General features: G+C 36.2%; 1 protein-coding gene across 1 annotated transcript in view; it reads left to right on the top strand.

Annotated features, from left to right (window-relative positions):
• The window catches only part of USH2A (usherin), a 396,028-nt gene that overhangs the window by 275,269 nt on the left and 107,996 nt on the right, over positions 1-12,763 (top strand). Inside the window, 3 exon segments of the mRNA XM_032183742.1 lie at positions 5,903-6,237; positions 8,533-8,655; positions 11,349-11,512. Of these exon segments, the coding sequence (XP_032039633.1) occupies positions 5,903-6,237; positions 8,533-8,655; positions 11,349-11,512 (622 nt within the window).

The following is a 12,763-nucleotide window of genomic DNA, read 5'->3' as shown; positions in this document are numbered from 1 at the left end:
TTAGATAGGAAGTCTTCCCTTTCATTGCTGTGGTTCTCCCTTGAGGGCTTTGGCCTGGGGAAGACAGCTGTAATCTTGATTATTGGCTTAACTGGGGACTTGCTGATGTATGTTTGTCTGTACTGTTCTCCCTCGCCGACCAATGCCGCCACCCAGACCACTGACAGGCAGGAAGCTGCAGCTATTTTCTGTCTTTCTTTACATAACTTTTTCAAATGTGGCACAACCTTTACTTAACCCTGATGTTTCTCTCAAGGGGAACGAGAATTTTTCTTCTTGGTGCTCAGGTAGGTGATAAGAGAATGATTTCCTCCTGATTGGATTACATAAGTACTTTATTGGCATATAATTCTTGTGCCATGGCATTCCTTCATGATAATATCAGTTACAGAAATTTCTTTCAATTTAATTAGATAGAAAATAAGAAAAAAAATAATTAAAAATATGATTTCATTGACTTCTCTCTTAAAGTATGTTATATATGCTGTCAGAAATGCGGTGTAACTGTTTCTGTAGCACCAAACTGTCATTCTTCTTTCTAATTTCTTTTGTTGCATGTTGATTTCATATCATGTCATTCATTTTGTAAGGATTACTTCTGTTTCCTAAGTATTTTCCCATGACTTTGCTGACTGAGGAAGGGTTGCAGGCTTTGATTTCCATTGTCATTTGTGTTTGCTTTTACCCTCGGAGGTGACAGTTGCTTACCTTACAGTTCACCTGCTATTCTTTTCTTTGTGTAGAAGCAGCTGCAGCAAAGACAGATAGTATTCCAGCCTGCAGATTGAGCAATGTCTTCAGTTTGCAGACCATAAGATGTTCAAGAGATGCAGTCTGCAACTTTTCTTTACAGAAGATTATCATTTATTGCTACAGAGTGATAAATTTTCTAGTAGCTGTTTCTCAGATTTGACTACTAAATTACATCAAGTGAGGAAACAAAATTAACAAGGCTCTATTTTTATAGTTGTCTTCTGTCCTTCTGACAGTGGACTGCTAGATACCTTTTGCTCTGCAAACAGGCTAGGACTGCAAAGCCCAAAAGAAAGATTCCAGTTGTATGGATGCCACTTACACATTTAAACCAAGAATGAAATAGCTTTAGTTAATTTGAGTATCATCCATGAAAAGAAAGATGTTTTCTTTACCCATTTACCCACTTCCCATAGAATTACAGTTACAGATACATGTTCTGGACTTGCTTTTGTCTCACACTTTACTGTCTGCTGTCCTGTGAAGTTGCTTCTGATGACAGAACAATGGATGCTACTGAAATATCTCCATGGGCACTGGTTCTGGTGACTAACACAGGGGTGATCCTTTAGCATTTTAGCTCTGTGGTAAAGCATGATGCTGTTAAAATCCTTCCTCTCCTCTCTTCCAGTTTAAACTCCTGGTCCTTTGCTATTTCATCCTCAAAATGCCTCAACCTACAGTTACCTAAGAACATCACAGCATCACATATCAAGATATATCAACGTATCAAGATATATCAACATATATGAAGAACATAATTTTGTGAAAATGAACAACCCTAATATCTAGGCTTTGTATATAATACAACTCTAATATCTAGGCCAAATGGAGATGCAAGAAGGACAGATAGCAGCTTCATTTTGGGGAGAAAAAAAAAAGTTTGGACTTTATTCACTTCTGTTCCAGTTTTATGCAGGTGTGCCTAGTGCACTGGGGAAATCGTTTAGGAGCGATCAATCCTTGTGTGAAGATTGCCTTGTAATGCTGCTAAGGTCAGTGAGACCTTGGTTTATTTGCCACATTAAGTGCTGCTTGAGCGACTTAGGTACACCAACACCCGTAGGAACAGCCTTAACTTGCACACCAGAGGTTCTCCATGTTTTAGGGTTGTGATTTCTTGCACAGCTTGCTCATTTGGTGCAGATCATACTGTGGAGTGAACTAATCAGGGTTTCATCAGCATATCCCCCTCCCTTTCATAGAGCTTAAGAAGTTTTTCTAGTAGCAATCTGTTACTGCAAACCTGATTGTACAGTTCTTCTGTGGTAGTGTTTGCTGAAGCTGGATACAATTCATCTGCAAAGTCTATGAGAGTAATTATCATTGACCTCTGTCAGGTTTTGCTCTTCTATTATGATACTGGCTCTTAGCTGAGTTCTAGTATAATTTCTGTGAGGCCAGATAAGAACTTATGAGGAAATTCATCTTTTTTTTTTTTTTTTTTTTTTTTATTTATTTTATTTTGGATGCAATCCAGCAGTGGCTAGAAATCAGAATTTGGGGTACCAAATCCTTCTTTTCAGTTTTGCTTCTTTATGTAACATAACTTAGTCTGGAATTTAGTCTATTCATCTGTAAAAATGGAATCATGATACTTGCAATTTGAGACTTATAACGTGCTTGGAGACCAACGGTGAAAAGGTCTCAGTAGTGTGTTTATTACATTCTGTTTGTAGATGTTACAAGCAGTAGCAAGGAGAAACTAGAATAAAATGAAGCCAAACATGCTGATTTAAAAGCAAACTGTTGAAACCAGGCCTGAACTATTAAAATAGTTATGTGTCCATGCCTCTCTTATCATAGCTCAGAATTAAATTGCATGGTTCCAACTGCTGCCAAAAAAAAAAAAAAAAAAAAAAAAAAAAAAAAAAAAAAAAAAGAGAGAGAGAGAAAGAAAAAGATATACAAGGTTATAGCTGTTTAATAGGGGGAAAATGGCTAATTTCTATCTCTTTAAATTTTGTGGTGGAGAAAATAAGGTACTTTGATCTTTAAATGACAGCTTCCAGAGTCATTACATTGAATCAGTTAATCTCTCCCAGTAGTTACCTTATTCTCTCTTCCTCATGGGCATCCTCTTTCATGGTCTCAGTGCTGAGCTTCAAATCAGTGAACAAACTGTTACTGCTTCCAACACAGCCTGTCTAGTGAGCTTTCCTGCTTTCATGCATTGCCAAGCTCTTACCTCAAACCTTGGCACATCAAAGTGGAGAAGAGGTCTAGCAGTGCCACATGTGTTAACCAGGCAGGCTCCATCATCTTCATTCACACTGTATGAGTTAGGCAATCCTAACCTTGACCTGTCAGTGAAGTTAAGAGGCAACAAACAGCCTTCCTTCTGTAAGAGAGAGAAACTTGTTGGAGACTGCATGTCCTGTCACTCCAAGGTAACATATGTAATTCAAAGGAGGTCAAGTGACCAGTGACTGTGAGAATCCTTGGTCATCCTTTTATCTAGTTTAAAAAACATAGCAAAGCTATAACTGATCTACATGTCTTTGTATAATATGTCCATGCCCAGATACTTTGCATTTCTGTGTTATCATGCTACTGATTAAAAATTCTTTATTCAGCTTGGCTTTTAATTCTCTCAGAAAAAAAAATAATAATAATAAGAGAATTTCCCCAGTGTAAGCCGCATGCACTAGGAGGTGCTTTATCTGTTAGTGCACAACAAAGGCTCTAAAGTAACATGTGGCAGGTTTTTGTTTGTTTGTTTTGTTTTGTTTTCAGGCTTTAGTAGCTAGTTCAGTGGCAGTATCAGACTCACAAACTGAGGTTCTGGAGCAGTGTCTGTTCTGACAATGTTATAAATCTATTCCTTTATGTGAAGTGGTTACAGTATAAAGTGAATCTTGTGCAAAGTAATTTTGTGTTGGTAGATGTGAAAGTTGGGTATCTAAAATGTAACCCTATTAAAAAATAATTCTTCCTCCCTCCCAGGGAGGTAATAAGGTGAACAGTTTTAGACAGCTTTCTCTTCTGTGAGGGTAATACAAAGAATGTTCCAAAGTATTTGACAAGCACTTCTTTTATTAGAAAACTTGCATTAAGCAACAAGTAACAGGGTTTTTCCTACTGTTAATGACAAAGTTTACTGTATTAATACTCAGGAAAAAAAAAAGGGGGGGGGGCAAAAAAACACAACCACCTCTAACAACAACAACAACGAAAATATATTATCTTTAGTCACACTTGCTTCAGTGAGGCAGAATTTTGGAACAGGTTCTACACCTCAAAAAAGAGTAATGTAATAATTGTCGCAGAAATGTGTGTTTTACTGTGATGTGTTAGACCTGAAAGTATCCTTTGCTTCTTTCAGCACCTTCAAGGATAGTCCCTGCAAACGTGACCCATGCACACTTCCCTCTATGACATATAAAATGCATCTTGTCAGTGTGTGTAGTATGGCTGCAATAAAATCACCATGACTGGGAAATTTACCTGAAACTTACTTGTCTGAATGCTTTCTAATTGCACATGAAAACAAAATTTCCTGTTCTAATAATCCACTCTTCTCTGTTTTCTAAACTTACAATCACATCACATGAACTACTTCAAAACAAGAGTTGTGCTCAATGTCTATGAGAACAGTGCAGGAGTTGCTTCCTACTTTTATTCATAGTACTTTATTTGTTTGATCATGATTTGGGGCCAGAAGTAACGGAAGTCTGAATATAGCATTTGATAATTAGCCAGAGCTAAGCCTTTCCTATGTGAGCACCAATAATCTTGTTTGTGCTGTCTTTACTAAAGATCACCCTGTTTCTAATTCTCTGTTTAATTGTATTCCAGATTCTGTTATCAAAATCCTTCAGCTTTCTTCAGTACTTTGCTGCCAGGTTTCTTGCAAGTCCTGACAGCCTAAGAGGTCCTTCTGTACTTAAGATATAACACTTCCTAATCCCCAACGGTCCTTTAGAAATCATATTTTTAAAATCAAGCTTCTCTGTTTCCATGGCCACATGTGAATATAAGCTTTTAAAGATACTGCCTTTGGAGACTGGAGAGAATTAATGAAAATGTTCAACCTAAAGTATTTTGGTATTGCTATTTACCACTTCAATGTTATATTGGTTACTTTTATTCTTCACATATATTAATCTAGGTGTTGTCTGCTTCTATGTTCTTTGCATTGTTGGATTCAATCCTTAAGTAACCTGTGCCTAGGAGGAAAGAGGCAGCAGTTGTTATAGATGAGTGGGTCAAGAAAAGAAAAAGAGTCACAGGGTTAGCAAAGGAAAACTGCTATACCTCCTTCACAGAGAGTTCTATAGGATAGAGGACTAATAACTGCTATTATACAAACTTTATGAAACTTTGAGTTTCTTAATACAGTTACATGTTCTCATTGTGTCAGTCTGAAATCCCCTCTGTCATGATACAGTGGTTAAAAGATATTTATTTTTTTTTAATTGCACTTTATCACAGTTTATAGTACAATGAGTATGATTTCTCACTGGAATTGATAAGAATAATATATAGAATAAAATGCATTTGAAAAAAGAATAAATCAAAACAAAACCATAGTAAGCATAGCAGCATAAGCATTCTCAAAATAATTTCATAATTCTAAAAATGGAAAAAAATGTCTGTTATTCTTGATAGTTACCAGTTTAATTTATAACTGAAAAATAAAAGGGAAAAAGGAAATTTCATCATGTAAAAAGTGTGTATAGTCTTGGCTCTCATAGGAGCTAATGCAATTACGCATTTCTGAAAATTATGCAAATACTAAATAAGATTTCTTTTTACTCTGCCAGTAATAGATGAGCACACCAGGCAATACAATGTAAGCAAAGAAATGACAGTGTTATTAATGATGAACAATGTATTTTTGCTAATGTATCAGAACACCTCACAGACTTTAGAGTACTCCAGTTTTACTGGTGAAGCTCAGTAGTATATTTTCAAAGGCCACAACTGTTACTGCAACTCTCATTAAAAATAAGGTTAGATTTCTAACTGAAATCCCTTTAAAAATCAAATCTCAGATACCTGGGAAAGGTCATTCTCAAGGTCTGTCTTGGTGATGAAATAAAAGAAGTCCATCTTGAGATCACGACTGTGACTGTTTATAGCACGTTGTGCTTGTATTTCTGCATTCTGACTGTAAGTCCATTGTTTATGTTTTCTCCTCCTTCAGGTCTCGTGGAAACCACCTCTGATACAGAATGGTGAAATCCTTAACTACGAGATTCGCATGCCTGATCCACGAATTGTCATTGCTGGAAATACTTCATCAATGTTAAGTCATGTGGTGACTAATCTTATACCTTACACAAACTACTCAGTTACTCTAATAGCTTGTACTGGAGGTGATGGCTTTCTAGGAGGCTGCACTGAGAGTTTACCTACCAGCGTAACTACACCTTCAACAGTTCCTCAGGGCGTTAGTCCATTGTCTGTGACGCCGATCAGTGAGTCCTTTATCGCCTTATCTTGGCAACCACCGCTAAGGCCAAATGGTCCTCATCTGAGGTAAGCTTTTAGTTGCAGATGAGATGACAGTTTTCTTCTCCATACCTAAGTCTGATTTAGAAAATGCTGAGCAATGCAAACTTGATGATGTGATCTCAGTTTCTCCTGACCTTCTGAAGCTGTTTAGGGTTCAAAAGTACATGAGTAGACTTAACAGAAATTGGAGATAGAGCAGGGTGAACTTTGAATTATTTTAAATTTAAGAAGACAGGATTATTTAGAGTACCTGTGGCATCTGTGCTGTGGAACTTACTTTTCAGAACACGTTCAAGAATCCTCTGAGTTTTTCAGACTGGTGCTGTCTGAAGAGCCAGAAGGAACAAGCTCAGGATCTTTGCAAAGGCATAGCTGTTTTGGGCTGTAGGATCAGCCACTTTCTGGTGCTGAGCTCAAGCAGCACATTTCACTAGTGAAATGGCAAGAAAAGCAATACTCTGCATGGGCTAGTCCAGATAAAGCAAAAGTGACCATTTGGTAGTGTGATAAAAAAAAAAAAAAAAAAAAAAAAAAAAAAAAAAAAAAAAAAAGATTAAGAAGCTGTAAATGTGAGAGTTCATGAGAAAGTTAAAGAAGTTAACAGGTTAACAGAAGCTACAGGTTCTTAGTCAGAGCTGAAAATGGGAAAATGGGAACAGGAAGAAAGTATTTGGTACAGCAGGCTGGATTTCTCCACAGGTACTGGAATAAAGCATCTCTGAGAGTTGCATAGAACAATGGGATGGGGATCTTGGCTTGAGTCTATTGATTACTGAGTGTGTGTGTGTGTGTAAAAAAAACAAACAAAAAAATGGATTTGAGTGCATGAAGATTTGGAAAGATATGTTTATCTTTATACATTTATGCATAATTTTTAGAAGTCTAATCCTTCAACCAAGTGCTTTAAGGTATTGTGAAACATTGTGCATGGACTTACATCTCTGCAGGCCGTATGTGCTGGCTAGTAGCTCTCTTCTAAGTATATCAGTTGGTTCAATAATTATCTTGTAATTCTTGAATTCTTGTAATGCTGTTTCAGTTGCCTCTATTATACCTCTGTAGCTTGACTCTTCAGGCTTAATTAGGGCACAATACATCTGAATAAAGTGATTGTTCTAAAGAGGAAAAAAAAATGAAAGTTTTTGAAAAGCAGTCTCTGTTATTCTGGAGTTAACAACATGACCATTTTACCATAGATTACTCAAGTAATTCAGCACGACCTACATTTGCAGACTTCATTTCCTTCATGGTGTGCCATGCTGCCCTCAACAAGAAGAACCACGGAAGCAGCTGCTCTGTACAGCATGATAGAGCAAGAAGTCTGCTACTCTGCAAGCAGAGTAGCAGCAGCAGCTGCCAGTGGGGGTGATTTACACATGATCACCATTCAATGTTTAAAAAGATTTTGATGTTTTACATGGCTTGTCTATGAATTACATTAGAATATGCTAGGGCTATTCCTAATAATATTGTAATATTCTGTCTTTGGGTTCTTTTGACCACTGATGAACCACTTGTGAAGTTGTGTTTGGGGTGTAAAGTAACCTGAATATTTTGATGAAGTTGCAGTTCAATTATTTTTTATTTGATTTCTGAGGTTATGTTTCCAGCTGATACAATGATAATTTTGTATATCATCACTAAGGTCAGTGACACAGTGCTTGTTTGTACCTCTTGAGGGTTATTTCCCCAAATTAAGGGGGACAGTTAGCTGGAAGTCACATGTCCTAGTTTCCATGGAGCATAGAAAGGCTCAGCTCTCTTGTAGGAGAATTTCTCAGCTGATTTATCCTTTTGAAGCAAAAACTAACCACTGAATGCAGTACCTATTAAATACTTCAGTAATATGGGGTCTCAGATCCAGAATGATACTGCCCAATGTTTCTTCGTCAGACTGGAGATGATCTTGCTACTGTAACAAAGCTATATATGTCAGTATATTTGCAAGAGACAGTGTCATTACGTATTCTGGAACAGTCTGTGCATATCAGGAGGCATGAGTCAAGTCTCTATAAGACACTGTGCCTGGGCCATTTGGACTTGATGTTGATAGCATTTCCACAAGGTAAAATCTGTGAATTATTAAATACCTTTATTCTTTCAAATAAAACTGCTCATTTTCCATTTTCAAAGTAGTTTAAGTAACTCAATGTTTTAAATAATGGAATACTAAAAAGAATGTTTATCTCAGAAAGTTTACAGCTGTGAAAACAAAATAATGTGTGGCTTTAAATTTTTTTTTTTTTTTTTTTTTTTTTTTTTTTTGTGTAATAACATTAGTTGAGATAATCCTGGTGTTCTGCTTGTCTTTTGTGTTAGATATGAGCTCCTGAGACGTAAAATCCAGCAACCACTTGCATCAAATCCCCCTGAAGATTTAAATCTGTGGCACAATATTTACTCAGGAACTCAGTGGTTTTATGAAGATAAGGGTCTTAGCAGGTGAGATTACAAAAACTATAAAAACAAATGCTGGCATTTTGTATAGTGTATGTTTAATAGTTCAAAGTATTTCTTGTGTCTTTATGTAGTGAACATATTAATTATGTAATGAAATATTTTTGTCACCATCTTTGCTATTAATCATTCTAATATGCAGGGATTTACTATTACTCTGACATTCTTGACTGTCATGTATTGTATTGCTTTAAAAAGCAAATGAAAATGGAGGTCATCGAAATTTTAACACTGACATACTCATGTAACAAACCATTTACACATATGTGTACATACACCCTAGATGTGTACATATGCCTAGATTTGGCAAAATCATAGCACAGGCAAAATGACTGAGAAGTCCTATTTGCAATACATTTGAAACTTGGTTTCAACACTGCTTTTGTTACCAGTTAACTTAATGATTGCCTTAATATCTCCAAATGCAGGGAGAGTATTTAATGCACTTTCAGCAGATCTAATTTAAGGTCAGCTTTGTGTTAGCTTCATTATAGTTAAATGCAGAGTGTTAAGTGTAGGGAAATGGAGAGTGGTTTCTGTTTCTCAGGATGTTATGGACCTACTGTGGGGTACAGAGCAGGCCATTTGTTCTAGAATAGCCTTAGGTTCCCCATCTCAAAGTCAAAGCTACCACCTCTAAAACAAGTAAACACTCACATTAGGAATCTCTAATGGATCGTGCAACACAGGTTCTGTGTTGTTTTTCTGTGGGTAAAATCTTGGGTAAAACTTCGTGGAGGGTTTGAGAATGTGTGTGTTCTCTGCATTTGTGTGCTGGCATGCTTTATGAGAATTGCGTATCAATCACTGCCCCTCACATAGCTTCCAATTCTATAAGAGCTCCATGAGCATCCCTCGTGAGCATGACGTGAACCCACAGAATGAGACTTCTGAGTGTTGTAGAGGCTGAACCAAGCCAAGGACTATTGCCTCTGGCTTGTCACTGACAGTTTGCTGGAAGTCACTGCTCATTTTCGTCCACTGCAATAACTGATCATGGAACCATTCTTTAACACAATCCTGCAAAACTGTCCATTTCTTTCTTAAACCACATTTGAAATTCTACATGGAGTTTCATTTATTTTTAGTTTAGCTCTTCTCAGCAGTCTTCTCTAAGGCATGCAGCATTTATGCTAGCACTTCTGAGGGGGCAATAAGTTCCCACAGGGAACAGTAGCGAGTCCTTAGGCACAAGGACCTTTTAGGTTGCATGAGCTATGGCCACAAAAGTGTACCTAACATTTGGACACACCTGAATGCTTCTTTTGGAGAGGGTTCTGCAGCTGCAGCTGTGCTCCTGCAGTCAACAACTCAGGAGGAATTTGTGGCTGCAGAGAGAACGAAGCCTCATTTTTTACAAAAAGAAAACCTGTATATCAGCATCTACTTTACATGTTTGTGTTTGTGACATACTACAAGCATGTTTCAGAATAAGTGAATTTTTATTATATTCCAGCTTGAAGTCTCTTTTGATAGTGGTTGCTTCAAATGGCTTTTACATTGGTTTAGCCAAATGTCTTCTATTTTCATTGTTGGAAATGTGGATCCAAAAACGAATCTCAAATTCTCATCCTTAATTTGTAAGACTAGATCCTACTCCTTTTTGATTACACCTGCACTACAATGTCCAAGAAAATACGTGTATTACATGTTCACAAAGGGTGTGTTCACAATTCATATTGTCAACTTTTTTTCTAGCATGGTTATTACAGTGGGAGCTAGTGAGCTCTAATTAGTTTCCTTTTTTCTCAGTAGAACAGGTAAAGCTTAGCTCTTTTGAAAGTCAGGCTGGGTGGCTGCATAAAGTAGGGTTCTGTAGGGAGAAAAAAAAAAGTAAAAGTAAACATGATGTGAGTATCTTCTTTTTGTAGAGAAGTCTTTAAATGTTAAATATTTACAGTTCCTTTATTGTGTTTGTAGACAGTTATTCCAGTGATGCAGCTTCAGCAAAAATTTGTTATCACGTGTTCCTGTGATTGTGCAGTTTTTTATGAGGGTTCTTATGTATGAATGTTATGTATGAATGTATGAAAACAATTTTGAGATTATGAAATCTCCCTTAAAATACATTAATATATCGTTTGAGTTAGAGAAGAAATTATGGAGTGAGAGTCACTTAGTTTACTAAACATACTTGTAGTATTTCATAAATCTCTGTAAGTTGAATATCCACAGTTCTGAAGAAAATTACTTTATTAAATGGATTTGCATTATTAGGTTATTTTATTTATTTATTTATTTTATCAGTGGGAGAGTCCTGGCTGTATATGGTGAATCACTTTTACAAATGAGACTCTGCAAGTTAAAATCAACGGGTTTCCCAAAAGAGGAAAAAAGCCTCATTTGATTAAATTCTGATCCAAATTTTGGCAGGTTGCCACCGCTGTAATTACATATTGAATTGAGCTATAATCTCTCAACACCTCAGAAGCTACAACTATGAGGAAGTGAAATAACTTGCTTTATTTTTGTTACCGTGTTAATGGTCCTGAATTATTTCCTAAAAAGTAGGCAGCCCTTATAGTGCCTTCATTGGTGCAAGCCACACAGCTGCAGTTTTCTGGGGGGTTGAGTGGGAAGAGAAAGAGCAAAACTTCTGCACAAGCAGAAGTGTTCGAGCAAATTTTTTCTACGTCTGCATTTTTTTGTTCAATGTAATTATTTTTAAAATGTCTTAGGTACACAACATATGAGTACAAGCTCATAGTACACAACGAGGTAGGATATACATCAAGTGAAGAAGTGATAGCTACTACATTAGCAGGATTACCAGAGAAAGGAAGTATCGTCATTGCACGTGCTGTTAATCACACTGCTGTAGAAGTGGAATGGTCAAAACCAAGTAAGTGTGCTTAGTATTTATTTCAGTAACTAGATGTTAACCTGCCATCACTTACATTGGTCTGCCTTACTCTCAGAGGAAACACAGTCCCTGTCTTGATTTATAATGCAGCAAAGTGTCCTTGAAAGGAGAGGAAAGAAAGGGGAAAAAAGGGTGCCCATTTTGCTATTTCTCAGTCATGCTTGTATTTATTATATGGTATTTCTGTGGAATGAGAATAGTGAAAGTGAAGAAATACTTAATGCAGAGAAATCTATACAGTAGTACACAAAATCCTGTTGTCTTTGTGGTATATTTCATCTCTTTGTATGAAAATTTACATATATGTTCCTTCAGGATGAGAGGATCCTCTTTCTCTTTCTTTTTGCTCTGCTCCTTGAAATGAATTCAGCCAATTTCTTTAGCTGGTTTGCTAAGTACAGCAGTGGGGAATTTCTTCATGACTTACATGCAAATGCTTTTATAAGGACTGGGTGGTGAATTGCAACAAATGTAGTCTCTTTATTTTATAATTGCATGCGTGAAGTAAGCGTGCTTATAAAAACTGACAAATGTAATAGATCTGAAGCAGCTCACTGAAGTTTCATTACCTTAGTAATCTAAACCTCTGACCTTCTAGATGTAGGTAATGCAATCTGTTTTTATTTTCATTCATACTTTAGAAATTTCCTCCATATATGTTTATGAATACAAAGGTTAAATGCCAAGACAGAGCCATTCATCACTAGAAAACCTAAACATATTTAATTAGTTCGTATGCTACACTAATCATATTAACTATGTTGTATACTCATGTTTCCTTTTTTCGGTAATATTAATTTCAAAATATTTTTTTCTCTCTTTTTTTTTTTTTTTTTTTTTTTTTTTTTTTTTTTTTTCCTGGAAGCTTGGGAGTCCATAATATAAGTTGCCTTGCTATCTTTATTTTTCTGGAAAATGTATTGGAGTTTTTTGGTCTTCTTTTTTTTTTTTTTTTTTTAATCTGTACCACTTAAAATAAAAATAATACATCACTTCAGTAAAATTTTTTTGTTACAAAATTGTTTAATAAATCTGCAAATAAATCTGATTTTGTCTTTTAACAGTGCTATTCTATTTCCTAGTTAGTTGAGTTCTGTTGAGTGGTACAGTGTATCATCTAAAACAATGTTTTAGTACTTGAAGATTTTATCACAATTATTCTTTTCATCTTGGTGCCTACTGGAAAAGCAGTTGCATTTGATCAGACCTGAACTTAAACTATTTAACAAA

This window comes from Aythya fuligula, chromosome 3 (genome assembly GCF_009819795.1).
Source record: "Aythya fuligula isolate bAytFul2 chromosome 3, bAytFul2.pri, whole genome shotgun sequence".
NCBI classification, from domain to species: Eukaryota; Metazoa; Chordata; class Aves; order Anseriformes; family Anatidae; genus Aythya; species Aythya fuligula.
Note: the sequence above shows the minus strand (reverse complement) of the source record. Positions and strands in the feature narration are given on the sequence as shown.